The 25931-nt window shown below is 35.6% G+C and overlaps 1 protein-coding gene across 4 annotated transcripts; it reads left to right on the forward strand.

Annotated features, from left to right (window-relative positions):
• The first annotated feature begins 826 nt into the window (after positions 1 to 826).
• On the forward strand, positions 827 to 24873 carry zgc:154054 (Alpha-1,3-mannosyl-glycoprotein 4-beta-N-acetylglucosaminyltransferase B-like). 4 transcript variants are annotated; one of them, XM_067381710.1, is made up of 15 exons: positions 827 to 1127; positions 3307 to 3459; positions 3532 to 3663; positions 4894 to 5027; positions 7630 to 7676; positions 7787 to 7900; positions 7993 to 8068; positions 8151 to 8265; positions 9553 to 9683; positions 9871 to 9978; positions 14331 to 14527; positions 15572 to 15650; positions 20234 to 20309; positions 23269 to 23381; positions 24541 to 24873. In XM_067381710.1, exons 1-15 carry the CDS (start codon positions 1031 to 1033, stop codon positions 24556 to 24558), a joined length of 1590 nt encoding a protein of 529 aa, XP_067237811.1. In that variant the 5' UTR covers positions 827 to 1030; the 3' UTR covers positions 24559 to 24873. The 4 variants fall into 4 exon arrangements, with proteins under 4 accessions (XP_067237811.1, XP_067237793.1, XP_067237819.1 ...); XM_067381692.1 differs by having other exon boundaries at positions 24554 to 24873; XM_067381718.1 differs by having other exon boundaries at positions 3541 to 3663.
• Positions 24874 to 25931: the final 1058 nt, after the last annotated feature.

Consider the following 25931-nt stretch of genomic DNA (forward strand, 5'->3'; position numbering starts at 1 on the left):
GGAGCGTGTACTAATATTTTCAGTTCACTTGCGTGTTGTCTCAAGGACACGCCCACAATAGGAGTACATCATGAATATTCGCGTAAGCGCCACCCAGTGGAACAGAATATTTCAGGAACCGAATATATTGTAACACCGGTCTTACTTATGGATACAAAAAAGGCCTGAAGCTGCAAGAGCAACTACATTCATTCACACCTCAAAGCAAATCAATTAAACCCAAAACTAGTAACAGGTTCACGTTCAGTGTTGTTAGTTAGAGACTACCATAAACCACTAGGTGTCACTTTCCCCACATATAATCCTCCATGAAGCCTCCAGGAATCTCCAGGTCACTCCTATAAATGACCAAACTGTCACCAATAACCTTAAAAATAGATCTTACAAACACTTAAAGTTAGGCTGGGAGACCAGTTAGACCACCTTGAAGAACAGCTTAGAGAGACTTGTAAACCCTGTTTTATGTACTAGATAAAATTTATGTTATACCATTTATGTAGGCTTATATTGTACCAGAACTCTTTGGTCTTGACACAGTATACGGGATCGTTATACTTTCCTAAACTACTTTAAATTGAAGCAGATACACATAATTCACATAGATACACATAGATTCCCATATCATATAAAAAATCTGAGACAGACAGAAATATAGGCATTTAAACAAAATGTGTTAAAATTAACAGTAGCCTACCCTTCTAGTAGCAGTATCTTCATGAATATCCATCGACCGGATGAATATTCATGAGTTAAACAGGTGGAGGGTGGCATTGCTGCTGTTTAAAAGGTGTGAGCGGATTATTTTTTAAACTAAGTTCCTCGTTGTCAAGACATCAGCTGAAAACGCGTTTCGCGACAACGAATGTTCTCGCCCGGTTTGGATCTTTTAAAATGACTTTCGTCAAATGGTGAAAATTATTCCAGTTCATCCAGACGCCACGGAGAAAAAAAAACGACAGCTTTTCTTAGTGATTCTTGAGGATTTTTTTCTTCCTAAGAGCGTACGAGTGTTGTATTTCTGAGAGATGAGATGAGGCCCTGTCACTGTCTTGGCAAACTTTTGTTCGTCGCGGGTTTTTTTGTACTATGTGTGTTGATGTTAACCTCCTGGCAGACACCAAATTCAGGTGAGTGTCATCACCTATAATGTGACTAAGTGGATGGCCTCTAAATGATATGGATTGGATATGTTCGGTATTTGCATTACCGGTTTTTGTTCACTTGCTTTATGTTTGACAATTTATCTGAATTGACAGTCTGATTGAGGTGTAAATCAATGCCAATGACGACTTATTTTAGACTTTTTGAGAGATGGAAACCCTGTCATAGATAGATACCTCAACTTTGAAAGTTGTATAAACAGAAATGTAGCTTATAAATTAATTAAAAATGAATGAATTTTAAATTATTAAATTAATAATAATAAAGAGATACAGTCCTGCTCTTTTTAAAGAACACCAAAGTCTTGATTATCTAGTTCAGCATGTTTCATTGGGTTGGAATCTAGTTTAAACGGTTTAGAGCTGTAACCAGACACCAATACTAATCAAGTTTTTTTAATCTAGTAAGGCACTTGTCTGTTGCATGCAAATGATGAGTTAGGAGGACGTGGTGAAATGTCAGATTCCCGTTGGCCAGACACAACCGCATTGCAGGACCTCATTCCATTATTTCTTGTTTGTTGTTTGGATCTGATAAATGAAACAAATGTATGTAAACAATACAAATCTAAGATGTGATTTTGAAAGTAAGATTGTAAACACTCTATTAGACAAATAATGTTTTATATAGTAATGTCATGTGGTATGTGTGTGTGTGTGTATATATATATATATATATATATATATATATAATAATATACACACACACACACACACACACACATATGGGTCATTCATGAATAAGGGTTTTACAAGTGTAAAAAAACATAATGGATATATAATTTTGAAGTTTTAAGTGTTAACAATGAGATTATGTGGTTTTTATAATCAATCAACATTGCTTTTGTAATTTTTTTAATAAAATTTGTCACCAAAAAAGTCATTCGGTTTAACCAAAATTTCGGTTTTACCGAATGCCACTTTTGGTTATACCGAATGACAATATTTTCAAACAATGCTAACAGGCTGATATCTAGCTAGCTAGCAAAAGGACAATCAAACATTTTCTATTTAGTACAAGTTTTTAAATTATTACAACATTTTCCATGTTTTATAGCAGTTGTATCAAATGACCTGATGTTTCGGGACATGCGTATGAGCAAGTGAAAACATTATTTTTTCAAATAAACGCGAGTTAGTTACTTTGTTTCAGGACCATGCAGTCCTTTACATGTGTCTGAATGATGTCACATCCTATTACATGATATTGAACGCATGACTTGATCCAAAATGGTCCATTTATACTGGTTACTCCGAATGACATCAATGAAATTCATGTTTCCGGACATTCTTTCTCAACGACTTCTACACATAATTTTAATACCATTTCACACTATGTTGACATATGATGTTATAAAACCATGCCAGAATAAAACATGTATAAATTTATTACATTTTAAGTTATTTTAACCGCAAATGAAGTGGCTGTATTGGCCTTTGGACGGTTGAACCGAATGACCTTTTCAAAATCTTTAAAACACCTTTATATGTGCAAAATATCATTAAAACCTTTTGGGTTTTAATAAAAGAGATCTAGTTGTGCTACCTTACATGCTTTGGATGTCATATCTTTGTTTTTTATTATTATTATTATTATTATTATTAAGGCCTTTACTATTATTATTATTAACTGCCCCATATACATACGTGTGTGTGTGTGTGTGTGTGTGTGTGTGTGTGTGTATATATATATATATAATATAAAATGCCAGACAACAACCACAACAACAAAGTGCAGCAAGGCAAAGAGGAACTTTTGAGCTTATCAAAAGAGATGACTATATGTTATCTGTAGCAGCAGCATTTATTCAGACTCCCTTAAACTACAAACTTCCCTAAAAGATCAATGTATATGGCATAGTTTGTTTGGAAGAATTCCTATTTTTTTTTTTTTTTTTTTTTTTTTTTTTTTGGCGGAAAGCCAAAGGAAGCATGCAGCTTGGAGTGTCTGTAGGCAGCAATTAAACATGATGTTTGGTATTGTATATTAGGGGCCACCATCATATGCCACAGGTGTTTTGTGCGCTTGTGTGTGTGTCCCAATTATTTCCATTATAATTTCCATAATATATTTTGTTAACTTGTTTTGAGCCCAACATCCCTTTAATTCACATCAAGAGATGATTGGTGTTCTACTATGCTCTAGATAAATTGCCATTGCAGCTGAATTCGGTCTATGAGAGGTTACTGCGGGCAGAACAACACGGCGAGGTCATATCACAAGAGCTGCTTAAAGTGCTGGGTCACCTACAAAACCGCAGCAGTGCTCTATCTAATCTCTCAATCAGCAACTCCTCAGGTGAGTCCAAGCACTTTTCCTTCTGTAATATTTGTGTCCATTTGTTCATTCAGTATTTTATCTGCCTTTCAGCTATTTTAGAAGAGCGAGTCCTTCGACGCTTGTTGCCTTCACAGCCTAATGCCCTCATCTACTTGCCTCACCTGAAAGAGTACGAGGACAGTCTGAAACCCATCGTTCACCTGGGGCAGCGGCGCACTGGAGGTCTGTCTCTTTGCGATTGTATAATTGCAGTGCTTGCGAGTTGCAATGCAGCAATTTAATTTGATTTAAACAATGTTTTATGACCGGGTTTCACAGACAAGGCTTTGATTAAAGGTACAATATGTAAAATTTTTGCAGTAAAATATCCAAAAACCACTAGGCTAGTGTTATATATTTTGTCCAGCTGATTACTAACAATATCTCTAATGTTTTCAACTACTTGTAAATCATGAGAAAATTCCCATTCTAAACAGTGACACGGGGCAGTGCAGTTGCCTGTCAATGACGTCAGTTACCTTTTTACCGCCTTCACTGACGTGGAAACCACATGACAACAGTGCCGTGGACAAATGCGGAAGTAGTGTCTAGCGTCCGGCAAACCACTAGCTTGCTTCAAGCAGTTCCTTATTTACTTCTTGCACGTTTTATGGTGGATTGTGTTAGTTATTTATGGAACATAATTACTGTTTACCATCTGCCGCTGGTTCTGTCGACAAGGACAGCTCCCGTAAACTCATGACCGGAAAAGTGGAAGCGGCGCCGGCGACTGTGTCATAATAAAAGTCCCGCTGCTTGTGAGGCGTGTGTTGACCAATCGCTCCAGCTCCTCGTTCAGCTCCCGCAACACTTGGTCCTGCTCTGCTTCATACTACAGTAACATTAATAATCGCATCCACGAACATGAGTTCTTCCAGACTCCAATCCCTATTCTTTTGCACCGTCCGTTGAGATGGAGACCACATGTCCCAAGTTTCTGCTCTAAAACTTGGTGTCATCAAACTACGCCTTTGTTTTGAATAGGCTTCTAGCGACTTCTAGCGGAAAACAATATCACAAATTGTACCTTTAAGCCAGGATTAGGCCTTAGTTCAACTGAGACATTTAAATAGCTTTTATAAATGTTTTTGAGAAAAAAAAAACATCACTGGTGTGGATCTTGAGACAAAACAATGGCACTGATATATTTTATGATGTGTCAGTGCAAGTTGCTTTCAGTTAAAACAGCTCAAACATATATTTTAACACTGTTCTAATGCAAATCGAATGTCCTCTATTGTATTTAATATTTTTATTTAATTTTTAAGCATAATGCTTTTGTTTCTTTTACTTTGTCAGGTATATAATTTCTAATTGTTTCACACATACACAATAAAATATTTTACTTTTGTTTTATCACTGTAATGCAATCTCCATAGGCTGACATAAGCTGACTGTTAACTGTTTCCGCAGTGTCTCTGGTGTTAGGAGTGCCCACAGTGCAGAGACTGAAGCAGAGTTATCTAGTGAACACACTTCAGTCTCTCTTATATGACCTTTCAACTGCCGAGAGGAAAGATATTGTCATTGTAGTCTTTGTTGCCGAGGTAACCCTTGACGTTTGCTCTTTGTTCTCTTAAATCTCTTTATATCTTTTATATTGTTTTATTGCTCTGGTAAAACTGCATTGACCTTTATTGTATTATCATCTCATTCCTCTTAACCTCTCTGTTTCCTTTGATTTTATGTGCTTTTTCTGTATTTCAAATACTTTAGAGTAAATACTTTAAAGTTTTATTCTTTAATAAGTACTTTAAACATTATATATGGATTTTTGATAAAGCTGTGAATGAAGAAGACCCCAAAGATAGTTATCTAGCCATTAGCTTTGAGGCCGTCTATATGCTTGTAAACGTTATTAATTGACAGTATTGCTCTTTTGAGCATACAAACCAAAATATTGATCAAATCTTGCACTGTTGTATACATCACCAAATGTATCATCAAAATTCTTTACAAAAAAAGTCAGAAAAAGGCATCTTTGCCTTAGCTGAGCTGAACAATTGTGAATTTGTAGGCACAATTAATAATAAGTTGTAGTTGTGCTAAATAAAATATGTGCTTAAATTAGAACTTAACTAAATTTTCTTATATTTTATCTCTGCCCTTCTCTATTTTGGTGCAATTTTTTTCCTCCTTTCATCTTTGACTTTTGGCCTTGTTCATTAAATATGTCATTTGGTGTGTTGATTCTTAAAGGGTTAATTCACCCAAAAATGAATTTTCTGTCATTAATTACTCACACTCATGTCGTTCCGCATCCATAAGACCTTTGTTCATCTTCGGAACACAAATCAACATATTTTTGATGAAATCCGAGATTTTTATTTTTTTTAATCCCCCATAGAAAGCAACGTAATTACCACATTCAAAGTCCAGAAAAGTAGTAAAATCATTGTTAAAATAGTCGACATGACTACAGTGGTTCAAACTTAATGTTATGAAGCGATGAGAATACTTTTTGTGCGCAAAAACAAAACAAAAATAATGACTTTATTCAACAATTACTTCTCTCCTGTCATTCTCCTACTTTGTTTATGTTCAGTGCTTACGTCAGAACGCCGGCTCAGTATTTTGGGCGATGCTGTACACGTGAGCAGCACGACACATACATGTGATGCTGACGCTGCGGCCGGCTAAGCGCTGAAAATAAACAGCGTAAGAGAATGACTGGAGAGAAGATATTGTTGAATGAAGTTGTTTTGTTTTTGCGCACAAAAAGTATTCTCGTCGCTTCATAACATTAAGGTTGAAGAACTGTATTCACATTGACTATTTTAACAATATCTTAACTACTTTTCTGGACCTTGAATGTGGTCCTTATGTTGCTTTCTCTGGCTTGTCAATCACTGCCATGATTGGCCAAGAGGGCCAATCTGCGCACGTCTCTCACAAGGATGATTGACAAGCCAGAGGGCCAATCGTTTATGCGATGATCACACAAACGATTGGCTGATGTTTTTAAGGCCCTACCTCGTGCACAGATGATGTATATTAATATTATTCCTTTCAGTGCACCTAATAAATAGTATTTTATCAGTTAGTAAAGACAGTTTCAAGTAATATTGCAAAAATGTATAAAACAAAACAGCCGCTATAGCACCTTTAATGAACTAACCCTTTAATTCTTGATTTTGAACTTTATTTGAATTAATACACTTAATAATTATTTACAATACCATTCAAAAGTTTGGACTCAGTAAATTAGTTTTTTAATGGTTTTGTAAGAAGTCTCTTCTGCTCAACAAGGCTGCATTTATTTGATCAAAAATACAGTAAAAACAGTAACATTGTGAAATATTATTACAATTTAAAATGGGTATTTTATATTTTCATACATTTTAATTTGTAATTTATTCCTATGATGGCAAAGCTGAATTTTCAGTATCATTGCTCCAGTCTTCAATGTCACATGATCCTTCAGAAATTATTCTAATATGCTGATTTGTGTTATATATTCCTGGTTTTGTGTTCCGTGTGCTTTGTTTTATTAGACTTTTAGTTAGCATTTTACAATGTTCCCTGTCCTGTGTGCCATTTTTGTAGTCCTTTGTTATTTTTCTAGTTAATAAGTTCTGTGATCATTCACAGGTGTGTCTTGTTTGCCTGTTACCCCTCTAGTATTTAAACCCTGATGTTTCTTGTGTTCTTTGTCGAGTCTTGTCCTACATGGATGCTATGTTTGGTGCACTTATTTGGTTCCTTGGTTCCTTGGTTCCTTGGTTCCTTGGTTCCTTGGTTCCTTGGTTCCTTGGTTCCTTGGTTCCTTGGTTCCTTGGTTCCTTGGTTCCTTGGTTCCTTGGTTCCTTGGTTCCTTGGTTCCTTGGTTCTCTGGTCTCTATGTTGAGTTTGTTATTATGCTTATTCTTTTATTAAACTCACTGCATTTGAATTTAGCTCTCCTTTGTTTTTTGAGTTCACCCCTTTGTATCGATTTGGTGCCATTCTTCTTATTATTGTGTTAATTATGTTGTGCTGCTCAATGTTTTGGATTTGTTTGAATAGTCAGTTAAACAGCATTTATTTGGAACAGAAATCTTTTGTAACCATTATAAATGTCTTTACTGTCACTTTTGATCAGTCTAATGCCTTTAAATGGTGCTGTTTTATTGTTCTTTTCATTGAAATGTATTTTCATATTTCTCTCAGACAAATGCAACTTTTGTGAATGCTGTTGTACAGAGTGTACAAACCAAGTGAGTGTTTCATTAACAATTCATCTGTTTCGTTAGAGGTGTTTCATCTTTCTGTAAGCTTACTGTGTAAGTAACTAATCACAAGTCCTTGTGTATTTTACTCTTTGTAGTTTCCCAGATGCTGTGAGTTCTGGAATGATAGAGGTGATCTCTCCATCTCCTCACTTTTACCCAGACTTCAGTCACCTGAAGGAAACTTTCGGAGACCCCAAGGAGCGAGTCAGGTTAGAGATTCGCCTGTGCTGTTGTGCAAATATTGTACATAACTGGAAATAGATGATGCCTTAATGTGAAGCATTTGTTTTGTTGGTCACAGATGGAGGACCAAGCAGAACCTTGACTACAGTTTTCTCATGCTTTATGCACAGCTTAAGGGCACATATTATCTCCAGGTAATGCCAAGACACCGCCATTATTGATAGCTCTATGTTTCATTGCTTTTATCAGTCTGCTTTTTTTGCATATGTGTTTCAGCTAGAAGATGATATTATAGCAAAGCAAGGATTCTTTGAGTCCATGAAAAAATATATAGAACAGGTGATTTCCGAAGAGTGGCTTTTCCTGGAGTTTTCCCAGCTGGGATTCATTGGTCAGTGTCTGGTCCTCTCTGTTCATTAATGTCTTGTCCCATTCTCTTCTCTCTCACCATTTCTGTTGTTTCATTCATGCACTGTTTTGTTATTTGAACACCTGGACCATGGGTTCATTATAAAATAATTATAAATCATTATCAATGCAAATTTATAGTCTTTACATTTAGAGTAGTAATAAGATATCTTTTAGGTGCAAATAGCAATAGATGCTATTTACACTAAATGACAATAGCAGCATTTTCTTAGCGATATGCTATTTACACTAAGTGAAAAAAGTGATAGATTCTATATACACCATGTAAAACTTTCAGTTCTTTGCAATAAGAGTAAATAGTTATTAGATGATATTTATATTTTATATTGGCAGATATTATTTGTACTTTATTATTTTTGTACATTAACAGGATGTAATAATGTTGTAGTATTCTCTGATGTCATCTCGTTATTTATAACAATGACTATAAAGAACTTAAATGAACTTGAAATACCAATCAATAGATTGTAAATTATTATATTTGTTAAAATTATTAAATGGATGCTGCCTTATTGGGAGAATAAAAACCCTCCCTACACTTTCCCCTAACCCTATCCAATAAACACTTTTAATATTATTAAACACTTGTTCGCAGTTTATTTCCACTTTTAGAACATTATTTTCATTTTTTTTCATATTATTGAAAATAAATGCAAGCTCTGCAAAGGCGGATTCGAACCCAAGGCAATCGCGTTAAAAGCCAGGTCTGCAAGCCTTACTCGCTACTGCTGCACCGCTGAAGACGTTGAATTCTGTGGGAGTGGCCCAACCAGACATTGGTGGGCGGGGCTAGTGTAAATAGTATTTGCCAACAAGGGACACTATTTGCACTTAGTGTAAATAGACACTCCATATCTTTTATTAGTCAGTGTCAAAGGGGTCAGAAAACACCCCCTTGGTTAAAAAAACAAACACAACTACTGCTAGAATTTGCTTATTAACATATTTGCACTTAAAAGAACAACTCAGTTTACATACTCTTGATTATTTAAATGGGTTCTTAAATCAATCAGGGGTACATTTCCCAAATGCATCATTAGCCAAATTTGGTTGCAGGTTCAGTTGAACTTCCAACGGAACTTCTAACCAAAGCTGGCTTTGGGAAACACAGCCCAGGTTTTATAATCCTAGCAACAGGTTTAAAGGAACTTTGCTTGTCTTTCAGCTCCATACTGTTTATGACCAAATGTGTGATACTATTGGTGGCCTAGGTTGAACTGAAGTATTTTGCTGATTTTTCATATTCTAGGCAAGCTTTTTCGCTCATCAGATCTGCCGATGATTGTGGAGTTCATCCTGATGTTCCACAAAGACAAGCCGATCGATTGGCTGCTTGATCACATCCTGTGGGTTAAAGTGTGTAACCCAGAGAGAGACTCAGTAAGTTTGGGTTTTATATATGTGTATATATATATATGTATGTATGTATGTATGTATGTATATGTATATATATATATGTATATGTATATGTATATATATGTATATGTAATTATTTATTTATTTATTTATTTATTTTATTTTGATGGAAGGCATTTCTTTGTTTATTGCTATAATTCTTTGCACTTAGAAACACTGCAATAATGAGAAGGCCCGACTGAAGAGAACTTACAAACCCTCCTTGTTTCAGCATGTCGGTTTGCATTCCTCACTGCCCGGTAAAATTCAAAACCTAAAGGTAATTTAAATTTCCAATTCCTTGTATAAAGCTTGTGTATATATGCTAGGCTGTTTCAGTGAATTAAAGGGGTCATGAACTGTGTTGTTTTATTGTTTTATAATGTTTCACTTATAATGTTAGTTTGTTTTTTACATCAAAAATACATTTTTCCTACCCAGATTTTAGCCCTCTTATTTGACCGCTCTGTTTTAAGGCTTGTGTCTGCTGTGAGACTTCAGTGTAAATGCCAAATGCTGTGATTGGCTAACATCTTTGCATTTGAAATAGACAAGTATTTATCTCTCAAACATTTAGCACATTTTTACAATTACAGCTCTCAGGGTTAACTAATCATGAGAAGTGTTGATTATAGTATTACACTTAAATCTATGACATTATATTTAGATTGTGGCATGAAAGGTTGCAGTGATGAACATTGTAGCCGATCAAAGACATGTTGTTGAGCGTATGAAAGCGGTGATCTCGTCATTGCAACACAGTTTCTGCACACTAAGGAAGGCTTTCATCTTAACTAACAGCGCAAACTCGATGTAACTAAGAGTCGTTGAATAAAACAGGAGTTTTGGCACGAGTCCAGACCTCAGTCACTGATAAACTTACGCTTCTGGTTAAACAGCTCCAGAGCACGCTGTTTGATTGACAGCTCTAGCGATTGTAAAGGGAACGTTCTTTGATCACTTTCTATATATAATTTAATAACCATTTAAATAACAGATTATTTTCATCCTACTAAGAGAAACAATGTGAAGTTGACCGTTTAGTCACTGGTTTGATTTACTGACACATAGACAAAGAACATCTGATTTTATATGAATTATTACATATCAGATCACATAACAGTTACATGATGTTGCATTACTATCGAGTCCATGTTTTAAAAGTCTGTTTGCAAAGCCCGCACCGAAATGCGATTGATTTACCAAAGAATCCACAGTGAAACACTGAATACAAATAATGCTCAACTGAGACATTCACATTGTTGAAAATAAATAACCATATTCCCAGCATTAAGATCCTTTGAAAGGAATCCTTTGTTTTTTTTAGTCCTGTATTGCTCTTCTTACTGCTCAACACAACAGAGGGCGGGGTTAAAGGGTTAGTTCACCCAAAAATGAAAATTCTGTCATTTATTACTCACCCTCATGCCGTTTCACACCCTTAAGACCTCCGTTCATCTTCGGAACACAAATTAAGATATTTTACTTGAAATCCGATTGCTCCGTGAGGCCTCCATAGGAAGCAATGTAACTTCCTCTCTCAAGATCCATAAAGGTACTAAAAACCTATTTAAATCAGTTCATGTGAGTACAGTCGTTTAATATTAATATTATAAAGCGACGAGAATATTTTTGGTGCGCCAAAAAAACAAAATAATGACTTATTTAGTGATGGCCAATTTCAAAACACTGCTTCATGAAGCATCGGAGCATAAATTAATCAGTGTGTCGAATCTGCTGTTCGGAGCACCAAAGTCACGTGATTTCAGCCGTTGGCAGTTTGAAACGTGATCCGAATCATGATTCGACACACTGATTCACTTGTGCTCCGATGCTTTCTGAAGTAGTGTTTTGAAATTGGCCATCACTAAATAAGTCATTATTTTGTTATTTTTGGTGCTCCAAAAATATTCTCGTTGCTTTATAATATTAATATTGAACCACTGTACTCCCATGAACCAATTTAAATATGTTTAGTACCTTTATGGATCTTGAGAGGAAATGACATTGTTCCTTATGCAGGCCTCACGGAGCCATCGGATTTTAACTAAAATATCTTAATTTGTGTTCCGAAGATTAACGAAGGTCTTACGGGTGTGGAACGTCATGAGGGTGAGTAATAAATGACAGAATTTTTCATTTTTGGGTGAACTAACCCTTTAATGGTGCAATGATGAAGTAGGTGTTGATTTCTTCTGCAGAGGTGGCATTTCACCTATCTATAGATGGGCACATTCCAGGACAAGTCATTAACTGGGCCTGGGGATAGTAAAAGCTTTTTTTGGACTAACAAGAAAGTTCTGAAACTTTGACAGGATATTCTTATAGTACAATGACCCCTTAAATATCAAAAGCTCAAGGTAAAGTTGATTTCTCAGTTCATGACCCCTTTAAAACTAAAACTTAAACCATAAAATACCCAAAATTTGTTACTTAAAATAAATGTTAACTGAAAAAAAAAAAAAAAAAAAAAAGTTTATTTATTGTTATTTAAGCTAGTTGCCAAGGCACAATCTCTCATTTATTTAGTTTAACTTGTTGTACTAAAATAACTTGTTGGGGATCAACAGTTTAGGACCCTTGAAACCAGGTATGTTAAATAAAGACCCAGAGTCAAAGTTTAAAAAAAAAAATAATAAATTGAAGAATAGTTTGCAGTTTCATCAGCAGAAGCCAGCTTCAAGAGTTCGTAGGCCGTTCTGCATACATTCACTTTCCATAACAATTATACTCTAAAAGAGTCAACTAACAACGTAATTACTTCAGGTTGAATGATTCTGATTGGCTAAGGAAAATAGACAAATTTGGTAATCTTCCACACATGGACAGATAGTCAGAAGCATATCTCCTGATGAGGGGACTCTGGATTTAGGTACTGGATGTCCTTTAGGGGTCATGGCATGGCGTCTGCTGGTCTCAAGCTGAGTGCCAGTTGTCCACCAGTACAAAAGACCTGCACAGAACACTTAGTGCACATACACAAATACACATGATTCACAGCCTCTTCAAGGTTGAAGTTGATCTGAGCTCTGCTCTGAGCAGGAAACTTTCCCAAAACATACTGATAACATGTTCTTTTCTCTCAGTGAGAGATACAGACAATATTCAAAATTATTTTCTAGTGTTTGAAAAGGAAAAGAAATGCTTTAACATGCGTTGAAAAAGTCATTCAAATAATTTAACAGAAAGATAAATGTTGATTTAATAACTTAAAGATATATATTGAAGCAGCAGTGGATTACAAAATCCACTCCTTCAAACTAAATAATAATGAATAAAAACCATGTATAGGTCTGTAGGCACAGACAACAGCTTATCTACATTGCAAACATGAAATTTACATTATTTATATTAGCATGTTTTTCCATAGTGACTTTCGGAATCACAGCTCAAGTTGGTTCATCTTAAAGATGAAATGTGTTATTTCTGCTGTGACAATGGCACTTTATTATTTTTCATAATTTTTATTTTGTTATCTAGAAATCACTCAACAAATGGCTTGCATGTAGATCTCTATGGAAAATAAATTGGGGTCAGACGAAGAAATATTAACCAGAGGTCTTCAAGCCTTCTCCTGAGCTGTGTTCGAAATCACCCCCTATACCCTCATTCACTATTCCCACATTAGTCCATGGAAACTTAATTAAACAATGTAATAATCAATTAAAAAATAATTTTTACCTCTATGATATCACGCTGTAGACACTGGTAGGGTTTGGAAAATACCATCAATTAATTCGGCACAACCCTCACAGTGTATTATGGGTATTCTTTAGCCGTAGACTAGAGTATACATCGAGTATACATTGAACTCTGTCATGGAAACTATGCATAAACCTTATTTAAACAATTTTAATAATCAATTAAAAAGGAATTTTGAACTGTATGATATAATGCTGGAGCCACATTGGAGCAGCAGTTTGGAAAATGGATAGATGGATGATTCAGCTGCGGGTGCTATCTTCAGGTCAAATGTGGGAATTCATTTGGTACGACCCTCACAGTGCATTATGGGTATTATCTAGCCTTTGAGCGTAGATCGGTTGTACACTCGTTGTTATTGAGGTGCATTGTGGATTGAATGAGTGCACTTGTAAACGTCCGCTAAGGTTTTGGATGCCACTACAAATGGCTGTCCCCTCAAACAGTACCCTATTTAAAGGGTCTAGGCAGCAATTTTGGACCCAGCCCTCGAGACCCACTGCTCTGCAAAGTTTATATTCAGTCTGCTTCTGCTCACCTGCATGTGATTTTTCCTGAAGAGCTTGATTAGCTGGTTCAGGTGTGTTTGTTTAAAGTTGGAACTAATGTCTGTAGGACAAGGGGTCCCCTGGAGTAGTGTTGAAAACCTGATTTTAATGTCAAAAAGAATTACACAATTCACCTTTTAAAGAGACGGTACCATTAAAAGTGCAGCAATACAATATTCTGAATGAGTCCGGAAAAAGTAGTACAAACTAGAATAATATTTGTTTTAGAATATTTTTGACTTGGTTTCCTGTACACGTCACATGATGCCTATGTAGAGCATTCTAAATCGCTCACTAGATTCCATTTGCATGCTTAGAAGGCATCTGCCAGTGTTGGTAATATATGAGCTTATGTGTTCATCTGTATTTATGTCATATGCAGGATAAGAATTTTGGGAATCAGGTGCTGTTTAAAGGCCACAATAATAACCCATCTGCAGAAATCAGCACCAGTCTGGAGACCTATCAGTCTCACTCTCTGGAGAGAGCTTACTACGGACAGGACTTCTTCTGGGGCCTCACACCCAAAAGTGGAGATTATATCCTCATTACTTTTACCAAACCTCAAGCTGTCAAAGGGTGAGACGATAACAAATGACATTTATTTGATGACTAAACACAAGTTCACACTAGTACAGGCAATTTTGCCAAAGTTCTATAGTTTGTATTTTCTACTCTTAAAGAGAGTTCAACCAAAAACAAATTTTGTCCATCATTTACTCACCCTAATGTTGTTTCAAACCTGTATGACTTTCTTTCTTTTGCGGAACACACAAGATATTTTGAAAAATGTCTCGGAGTTGTTGTTTTTTTGTTTGTTTGTTCGTTTTTTTATACAATGAAATTCAGTCATCCAGACTGAAAAAAAACAAGGGGGGGGGTAAACTATCCCTTTATCTGTATGTGGCCATCTAGATATTGAGGACCTTATAGTATCCATTGTAAATATCTCTTTATTTAGAGATGTAAAAATAGAAGTAAAAACCCAGTGGCAGTGTAAATGTATCCAACTGTCTGCTCCAGTGCTTTTATATAAAAGTTAGGTTTGCCCTGCTGAAAAAAATGTGAACCAGTGGATTTTCTTTCAGCTCCTCTGAGCAGGATATTCTATACAGCCCATGTTTGTTCAGGAGCTGAATACACTGTGATGGCAATCTTTTAAATTCCCCTTAAGCACACATATAAGAGTTAATTCGATGCCGTTTTAGAGCTTCCCACAACTAAGTTAGGATCTAAAGTTTAGTTGCTATTGGCGTGGTCTTGTAAAGAAATTTTAACTTTCTAAGTACCTGAAAATTTGTAGGTAATGGGTGCATCTGTCACATGACGAAGAGTGATGCAATGAGCCCAGAGAAATTCCAGGCTGTTTAAACAAATATAAAAGATAGGGAAACAACTTACCTGCACTGAAAAAAAAAAAATGAAAAAAAAAACACCTGTTCATTTAGTACATTTCATAACCTCCTAAACCACATCAGTGAATTTTAAAGATATCTTTCAGGTTAAATGCAAGAAACTTTTTCTCAACAGAATCTGTGGGATGAGAAAAATGATGATGTTAACACAAATGAAACTTCCATTTACTGATTTAACTTATTCATATTTTTTCCCACCCATTTCCAGGTATCTTTTTCGATCTGGTAATATTGAGACAAGTGGTGACAGGTTTTACAACACAACCCTGGAGGTGCTCCCTGCTAATGTAAGTGTCATGCCAATCCCTTTTCTGTCAAGTTACCAAAGTAACTCTCAAAAGTGACAGATCTGCTTTCAGCAAATAGTGTGCAACAGTTGGGTTCTGGAAGAAAAACAAAAAAAAAGAAAGAAATTATCTCTTCTGTTCACTAAGGCTACATTTATTTTATGGCAATATAGTAAAAACAGCAATATTGTGAAATGTTATAACTTTTCTATTTTTTTTTTTCTTCTATTTTTTACAACGTAATTTATTCCTGTGATGGAAAAAAGCTGAATTTTCAGCATCATTAATGCAGTCTTCAGTCTCGCATGATCCTTCAGAAATCATTCTGACATTCTGATTTGATGCTAAAGAAACATTTCTTATCAGTGTTAACAAAAAAACATTTGTTCTTTCAAATATTTTAGTGGAAAACGTGATAATTTTCAGGATTCTTTGATGAATCGAAAGTTCAAAAGAACAGCATTAATTTGAAATGGAAATCTTTTGTAACATTATAAATGTCTTTTCTGTCACTTTTGATCATTTTAATGCATTCATCCTTAATAAAAGTATTAATTTAGTTCAAGAAAAATCCTTACTGGGTGGTTTAAACTTTTCAAGACAGACCATGAAGCCATCAATATAAATAAACATGAATTATTAATAGCAAGTGAAGGACTACCCATGAATACTGAAGAGAAAGCTCCACCAATCAGAGAATCACAACAAACAATCAGGACAAAAGAGTTCAGCGGAGGCCGAGAGAGCTCAATGTGCTGCAACTGAAGAAAACGCATGCAATTAGAAAAAACACCAATAAATTAAGAAAATATCGTCATCAATTTGACAACACATGTGCTGCAGATAATCACAACACAGCCAAATACAGAAACACGCACATACGATCAGGATGTTAAAATAAACAAAAAAACTCACCTTTCGGGTCATTGACAACACCACTGAGGAGTAGACATTGAACAATATGTGGTCGCAGCTAGGTTTATCACTTGTTGGGTCCCTCTTGAAACATTTTTGTTGTGTCTGTGCTATTTGCAGCTCGTTTCGTTCTGTTTGGTTGAGTTGTGAGTATTTGCAGTGCATTTTTGTGTTTGGTTGAGTTGTGAGTATTGTCAAATTATTGCAGTGCATGTGTTGTCAAACTGATGAAGATGTTTTTTAAATTGCTGGTGTTTTCTTCAGCTGAGCTCTCTTGGCCACTCCCATGAAACATTTTACATAACATAATTGAGTCTTTTTACAATAGTTTTATATTGTGTTGTGTTCAGTGATGGAAATAACGCCGTTACTTTTTTCAGTAACGAGTAATTTTTTTCAGTAACGAGTAACGAATTACTTTTTCTCCCGTTACAACGCCGTTACCGTTACTGGCAAAAAACTATAATTACTATAGTTACTATAATTGAGCTCACTGAAGCGGTTTTCATCCGAGTAAGCTCTCTCTCAGTCATAGGACCTGCAAAGTTTTTTCTCTGGTGTGTGCTGCGGTTAGCCATACACAAATATAATTTTAAAGTGATAATAATAAACGATGCTCTGTGTGTGTGTGTGTGTGTGTGTGTGTGTGTGTGTGTGTGTGTGTGTGTGTCTGTGAGCATGCGAGCTAGGCCTATATGTGAAATAAGTTTTTCTAGTCGACTTTAGTCAACTAACGGCTTAAATTAATCACATTTATATTAATTTAATTTCTTAAATACTGGAGCTAATAAACCATAATAATGAGCGTTTATGAAATATAGGCTATATAGAACTTAAGCGCACGCATAAAGCTTGCCATAAAAACACGGCAAAAGTAATAATTATGAATGTTACCAAAACAGCAAGGAGACATTTTTATTGTTTATTAATAAAGTAATGTTTTCTGAATCAGTGTCGGCTGCAAAGATTAAGTTGACATTGCTGACTCTCATCATCTGCTCATTGTGGGCGCGCTTTGAGAGAGAATGTACATTTCTTTCAGTTTAGTCTACATAATCAGAGTAGCCTATTTCTTTTCATTTTTAGATATTTCAAGCTTTCTATATATATATTTCTCATGTCTGCGAGGCAAGCAGCTACGCTGAGTTTCGGTTCATTTAGCCTATAAGACGCGCGCCAGTGATCGCGCCCGCGCCTGCCAAGATTATATTGTCTGCTATATTTGCTTCTTATTTATTAAATCCAGGCAATTGGTTGATGAAACATTGATTAAAATTAAGATACAATTTTTACAAAACGAAATTCACTTTAAAGAAAGGCTTTCTACAAAACAGAACTTAATGAAGTGTTCAAAATCATGTCTGACCCACTCCATGTCTCCCGATATATTTTATAATGCATCTTACTCATGCTGTTCACTTTTCATAATCAAGTAAATTAATTTAAAACATAACATAGGACTATTTAAACATAAACATTAAAGAAAATAAATATTTTCTTTAATGGCTACCAACACGTATTAAGGCAGGAACACACCAAGCCGACGGTCGGCCGTCGGGCAGTTTTTCTTCGTCGGCTGACTAAGTTGTCTAAGTGTGTTCCCTACCGTCGGCTGAAGTTGGTCCTCGTCGGCCTTTTTTCGGCCGATTCGAAATGTTGAATCGGCGTTGGAGCTCGTCGGGCCATCTGATCATTCTGATTGGCTGCTCAGCTACTGCCGCCTGCTGTTTCGGAAAGGCATTTCATCTCACGCAGGCGCAGAACTGACGTGCTGCTTGGCCGTCGGCTGTTTAGCGTCGGTTTGGTGTGGCAGGGCAACTTTGGACACTGACGCTGCCGACGCGAGCCAACCCCACAGTTTGTTTTCGTCGCCACTAATTCGTCGGCGTCGGCTTGGCGTACAGAGAAATTTCATAAGCAAGAGCGGATCATGTCACGAGTCGGAATAACTTATTCTTAGACTTAAATTTAATATTGGAGGGATTCAAGTTGTTTGACTTTTTTTTTTTTTTTTTTGTTTTTTTTTTTTTTTTAACTCAATAGTTACTTTCCCTGGTAATTAGTTACTTTTAAAACGATGTAACTCAGTTACTAACTCCATTACTATTTGTGAGAAGTAATTAGTAACTATAACTAATTACTTTTTTAAAGTAACATGCCCACACTGGTTGTGTTTTATTTCATTACATGATTCACTGTGAGTCATGGGACGGTAATTAATTTCCTCATAAAAGATGTTAAGCATTCAGGCCTGGTTTCACAGAATTATGGGATTAGATAAAGCCAGGATTGTGCCAAGGACATTTAAGTAACTTTTTAAAATGTGCCTTAGAAAAAACATTACTGATGTGTATCTTGAGGGGAAAACAAACAAACAATGGCACTGACATATTTTACATTTCAGTACAAGTTGCTTTCAGTTAAAACATCTCAAGCATGCATTTTAGTTTGGGACAAGGCTTAAAGGGTTAGTTCACCCAAAAATGACATTTCTGTCATTAATTACTCACCCTCATGTCATTCCAAACCCGTAAGACCTTTGTTCATCTTCAGAACACAAATTAAGATATTTTTGATGAAATCCAAGTTTTTTATTTTTTATCCCCAATAGAAAGCGACGTAATTACCATCATTCAATGTCCAGAAAGGTACTAAAGACACTGTTAAAATAGTCAACATGACTACGGTGGTTCAACCTTAATGTTATGAAGGGACGAGAATATTTTTTGTGCGCAAAACAAAAATAATTACTTTATTCTTCTCTGCCCTGTCAGACTCGCATGCATGTGACGCAGTAAACACAGTTCGGCGCTTCCGTGTTTACGTCTGAATGCCGGCTCAGTATTTGCGTTTGTATGTAAACACTGCATTAAGTATTCTCAACACTTCATAACATTAAGGTTGAACCACTGTAGTCACATTGACTATTTAAAGATTTTTTTAGTACTTTTCTGGACCTTGAAAGACGGTAATTGCATTGCTTTCTATGGGGGGATTAAAAAAACCTCTTGGATTTCATCAAAAATATCTTAATTTGTGTTCTGAAGATGAACAAAGGTCTTACAGGTTTGGAATGACATGAGGATGAGTAATTAATGACAGAAATTTCAGTTTAGGGTGAACTAACCTTTTAAGCCTCATCTGTGAAACTGGGCAATAGTCATAATTTTAAGTTCACTTTTTGTTGTTCATCTCAGCACTGGCTGGTTGGTTTGCTTTATTAAAGAGTTTGTTTTTTTGTTTTTTAAATCCCTTAAATTCTTTGAAATCCCTTAAATACTTCCATAGCCAGTGCCTCAGAAAACTGGGCGGTTGTCCGTTTGTGTTGAGTCTGTGTTGTTTGTGTATGATATATAAGGTCACACATTAGCTGTAGACATTGCATTGTATGTTGGGACACATGTAACTACACCCTTTATCTCTGTGTACATTTGTCTTCATTTGCTTGCAGTGATGAAGCCTTGCTCCTTTGTTTGCTAGCCACCCATCTTAACACTTAAAAAAAACAACCGAAAGATAAATTTTAGGGTTTGCACTTTAACTCAAACCTGCTAGATTAGGATTTTTCTACATACTTCCTGACATGTTACAGATATCTTCTTTTCTTTTCTTTTTTTTAATTAATTTGCACTGAAGTGCTGACCGGTACATGTCTGTCTGTTTTACAGAACTCTGTGAAAAAGAAGGTGGCGAGAAGAGAATTATCCTGCTGTAAACCCTCGTCCGATGGCTTTGTTGAGATAGGTAAACAACCATCATTGATTTCCTCTTTCTTTTCTTTCTGTCGCTCATTTGTAAGAGTTTGCATAAATACAAGAAGTGCACTCATTTGTTTGTCAGTGAACCCAGTATGTCAAAAGTAATACTTTGATGCAGAGTAAAAATGTCATACTAGTTAGATATGAGGTTTATCAAGCTAGCTGTGATGATGATTATGATAATTACAGGAAACTCCAGAAAGAGTTGCTTAGCAAGTTTTGTAAACACACGCCTGTTAACACAAGCTTGTAAGGTTGGGTATTAAGAACTGGTTCTTATTCAGAGCTGGATCAGTTTTTTTCTTTCTTTCTCATAATAGTGCATAATTCATGATGTCCTTTTCATTAAAAGTTCTTGAATATCTGCATTGTGTGGAGCACTGAGTTTAATGAAGCTATGACTGTTTCCTGAACTAATAATAAATTTACAGGCAAAAGAAATGTGCTTGCAGTCTTGAGAGAAAAAGGGAAAGAAACGCTGTGAAATAGTACACAATAAATTGGCAACTTTTATTTCTATTGTATTGTCCTGGCCAACAACAAGCATATTGTAACTGATGGAGCGGGCCAATGGAGTTGGAGATTCACATGCAGGCTTTATTTATAGGCAGTAGGTCAAACACCAGCAAACCGTAACATGAAGGCAAGGCAAAAGAGTAATCCAAAACACAGGCATAGGTCAAGGCAGGCAGCAAACAATCAACAAACAAGGAAACAGACAAGGGTCAAAACACAGGCTAGGCTAGATGAAGAACAAACAGAATGCAAACCAATGGCTAAACAATTCTCGGCAATGTGTGCGTTTGTGTGTGTGTGCGTCTGTTTGAGTGCAGCTTATCCGCTTGTTAAGTCGTGACGTAAGGAACGCAGTTTCCGGGTCCAAGCCTCGACTCGTTTCACTTGAGAATGCCATCGACGGCCGTTTATGAGCGCTATTTATTCATATTAAACATCAATCATTTAAAAAAGTTAAACATTTTAAATACTTACAGTCTACACAACAGTCTCTGTGCTCACAGTGTCACAGATATTAATATTTTAATGATTTATAAAAGATGAATCATTGTCTGCTGGAATTTAGGTATGGAGATAAAGGTTATAATATTTTTTTGTAGTATTACACCACATTGTGTATGTATATTAGAACCATTTGTTGTTTTCTTGTAGTATGCGCTGCTGCGTGACGTTAGACTTCACAACCGAATGAAGTGTCACTGATGGGAAACGGGTGTGAGTGTTTGATTGGTTCCTAGATGGGGAATTGTGGGAAATGGAGTCCATATAATAAAGTTGATGAACACAGACCCAGGGCACATGTAACACATAGTGTAGTCTGATTCGAATTCACTCTTGAGCCATTTTTAATGAATAAATAAGTTTTAATTATTCTAATGTTTCACTTATTTAAGTGATTCTCACTCACTGAAAGGCAAGTCATGTTTAAATGAACAAAGAACTTTCAATGTGTAATAACACTACCATTAAAACAATTTTTTGAAGAAATAATTTTATTCAGCAAGCATGCACTAAATTGATCGAAAATGGCAGTAAAAACTTTTAAAATATTAAATGCAATACTTTCTATTCATCAAAGAATCCTGGAAAAAAATACAACATAGTTTCCCACCAAAATAAGCACCACAACAGTTTTCAACATCGATGATAAGAAATGATTCTTGAGCCGCAAACCGGCATGTTGGAATGATTTCTGAATGATCTTGTGACACTGAATGTTCGGCTTCATTAATCCAGTCTTCAGTTTTGCCATCATGAATAAATTTCATTTTAAATATATTCAAATAGAAAATGCTTATTTTAAATTTTAATAGACTTCTAGAAATTTTAAGAGACTTCTTTCAAAAACAAAAAAATCTTACCAACCCCAAACTTTTAACCGATATGTACTTGAAGCTTGTGAGACTTAAATTGGTCAAATATTTTGGAAGCATTAAGTAACTGAAATCTAAATATTATTAAATTTATTAAGGCCCCGTTTACACTAGTGCGTTTTCGTTTGCGCCTGTTGTTTACACTACGCCTTAGTTTAAAAATGCCGGAGTTGCGTTTCAGTATAAACGGACCAAAACGAAGACTTTTGAGAACGATGGCGTGGCTACCCACATTTGCTCTGCGTATTCTTGACGACAGTGTAAACAATATCATGGAGACTGAACCGCAATCTTGTCATTTTTAGCAGCCATTGTGCAGTTAAACTCAGAATTTTTTAATACTGCAGCTGCCTACATGCAAAGAGGCAACGATTTACACTTGTATGTGCATGCCCAGTGTGCATGAACAGTCACGTGACATGCTTTTTCGGCATTATAGTGTAAACTGAGATCGTTTCTGAAACGCTGTGGAAACACCAGTGTACACAGTGTTGCCAATTTAGGCATTTTGTCACTAGATTTATTGACTTCCCACCCCTTTAGAGACTTTTTTTCAAAAGTTTAGGGACAAATCTAACAACTTCTTGGACAAACCTAACCTATTTGCTGACTGATCTATATTCATATTTATATAGATCAATGAATTTGCCATTATGTCATCTAGTGACATTTAGCTACTAGTTTTAGCTACTTTCAATTGAAAGCAATTAGCAACGCTGAGTGTAGACGAGGATTTAATTTTTTTTTTTTTTTTTAAACGCTGTTTATCAGATTTCATAATTCAACAGCCATGACATATTTTACGACTAAATGGTCAAACAGGGTTATCAGACTCTATTTGTCGCTAACTGATCTGAAACGTGAACGAGGATGTATGTGCGTGTCTGTAAAACACAGTCGCTTTGATTTCCACAGTAAGAAATGTGAGCTCAAAAAGTGGTTATGTAAAAATGTGAGGCCAATGTCTGGGATCAAGCACTTTTCATGCAATGTAAATTGAAAGAGTCAAAGGTTTCTGTATACATCATGATGAGACAATGTTAACAATGTTTGTAGGTTCTTTCAAGAATGGAGTGGCTGAGGGAGAAGTGGATGGAGCATTAGAAGAATTATCGGCCATGAGACTCCTGGTTCATTCTGATTCTGATGTCTGGGTTCTTCTCAGTGAGGTGAACCACATTCATATCATTTTATATATATATATATATATTAATATATACACTTAAGAAAAACAGTAAATTGGGAAGAGCTTTACTAACAATCACTTAATTCAGAGAAAGCCATGCTCATGTTATGAGTAATGCATAACACTATTACACAGAAATGCAAACCCAACCCAATTTTGTTGACATTTCTCTAGAGAAACTGGTTCGTTAGCACATATATTTGTGAGGGTTTTTCTCTCTTACAGTATAATCAAAAAGTAAGCAAGAGGTCACAAATCATCTGTGCAACAAACAAGTTATCAAGTTCTCATTGGGTTTGTTAGGGTTGTTTATTAGGTCCATCATTATAATGTAATGTAATGCTAAGCTAGTTTAGCATTCTCCAGCTCATTTCCTTCAAATTTCATAGCATTAGGACTCTTAATATGGTGTTTCAGTAGATTATCGTTATCATTCACACTTTGGCAGAAATGGCCATGAATGTTTTTATGCTTTTGGTCCACACATTTTTTTGCCACATTTTTGCCAAGTCTTTTTTTGAGTTTCAACATTTCTCTCAGTTTTCCTTAATTTCTTGCATTTATATAAGCACAGAAACTTGAATCTAGTCAAATTGCCAAAATTGTACACATGCTAAGTTTGCATTTTTATCTGTTAACTTAACTGGGTTTTTTTCCCATTACATTTCTTAACAAAGGTGCAATAAAACTTATAAAAATGTTGGTTTTTAGTTTGATCTTTGCAGAGTTTAACATGAGCAAGCATGTAATTTAACCAAGAGTACAGGATATTTTTTCTTACAACAGAAAAGGAAGTTGTCTGTTGAGCGATGCAACCCAATGATGCTTAACAGAACAAGCATCTCTGTCATCAGTTCTCTGTAGCCTACTCTAATTTGCATACGTTTTGCAATACTTGGAAATTCATTGGCAGCATTTCAACAGATGGATTGAAATGATTGTGAATATGATGATTTATCAGAAATCTTCTCCATTTTGGTCACTATTAGTCACCACTTCGTTGACATTTTGGTTTTTTGTAACTGTAACAAGTCCTTTAATTCTTGTCTATACATTTAAAAAGCCTTTTTGAGAAAGCCTTGTTTTCAGCTGTGACACAGTATCTAAGGTTTGCTTAAAAGTCACGTCTCTCTCTTTGACAGATATTTATTAAAGTTTGATGAGCTGAGGAGAGAGGAGAAATTTGAGCCACATGGTAAAATGTAACACCTTCTGCTGTGAACAACGGCGCACACTGCTGGTCTGGAAAGGAACCTCCCTATACTTGAATGATTGTGATAACTCTGTGCCATGTTGCGGTCCAAAGTAAAATACCAAATTACAGGACGTTTCATAATCAATGTGCTATTTTACACTGTCATTTGTTTATGATGTTCCATTAAGTTTTTGTTTGGTTGATTTTATTTTTGTCTAAATTATTTTACTTATTTAAATTCATTATTTTGTGTTGCAAAAACAACTTTAAAGGGTTAGTTCACCCAAAAATGAAAATTCTGTCATTTATTACTCACCCTCATGCTGTTTCACACCCGTAAGACCTTCATCTTCAGAACACAAATTAAGATATTTTAGTTGAAATCTGATAGCTCCGTGAGGCCTCCATTGGGAGCAATGTCACTTCCTCTCTGAAAATCCATAAAGGTAATAAAAACATATTTAAATCGGTTCATGTGAGTACAGTGGTTCAATATTAATATTATAAAGCGACGAGAATATTTTTGGAGCGCCAAATAAACTTATTTAGTGATGGCCGATTTCAAAATGATGCTTGCACAGATGAATCAGTGTGTCAAATCTGCTGTTCAGAGCGCCAAAGTCACGTGATTTCAGCTGTTGGCAGTTTGACACGTGATCTGAATAATCATTCGACACACTGATTCATTTTGCTCCGATGCTTCATGGAGCAGTGTTTTGAAATCGGCCATCACTAAATAAGTCGTTATTTTGCTATTTTGGCGCTCCAAAAATATTCTTGTCGCTTTATAATATTAATATTGAACCACTGTACTCACATCAACTGATTTAAATGTTTTTAGTACCTTTATGGATCTTCAGAGAGGAAGTGTCCATTTCTCCCTATGGAGGTCTCACTGAGTCATCAGATTTCAATTAAAATATCTTAATTTGTGTTCTGAAGATGAACGAAGGTTTTACGGGTGTGGAACAACATGAGGGTGAGTAATAAATGACAGAATTTTCATTTTTGGGTGAACTAACCCTTTAAGGGACCACACACACAAGATTGTTAAATTATTGAAAAAATTTAAATGTCAATAAATGGCAGTAAAACCAACATTTTTCTAATGGTATCATATGTGCTTTTCTGCTGATATAATATTCTTGCTTCATTTTTTTTTTTTTTTTCTGCTTCTCTAGCATCAAGTGGAATTGCAAAGATAAAAACACATTTTTAAAAAAAAATTACATTTTTAATTTTTAAAAACTCCCCAGCTTGCATTGGTCATTAAATATATAGTCCCACCCAGTGCTATTGCATCAGACTAATTGGGTGATTGATTGCACTAAGTGTTGT

The sequence above is a fragment of the Chanodichthys erythropterus genome, chromosome 1 (assembly GCF_024489055.1).
Source record: "Chanodichthys erythropterus isolate Z2021 chromosome 1, ASM2448905v1, whole genome shotgun sequence".
NCBI lineage: Eukaryota > Metazoa > Chordata > Actinopteri > Cypriniformes > Xenocyprididae > Chanodichthys > Chanodichthys erythropterus.

What these genes read in the sequence shown, in the direction of transcription:
- zgc:154054 (XM_067381692.1), top strand. Translation starts at nt 1,031, where the DNA reads ATGAGGCCCTGTCACTGTCTTGGCAAACTTTTGTTCGTCGCGGGTTTT. An exon ending in GTACAGAGTGTACAAACCAA is followed by an intron (nt 7,677 to 7,786) that starts GTGAGTGTTTCA and finishes TACTCTTTGTAG; the next exon opens with TTTCCCAGATGCTGTGAGTT. An exon ending in GTAAAATTCAAAACCTAAAG is followed by an intron (nt 9,979 to 14,330) that starts GTAATTTAAATT and finishes TGTCATATGCAG; the next exon opens with GATAAGAATTTTGGGAATCA.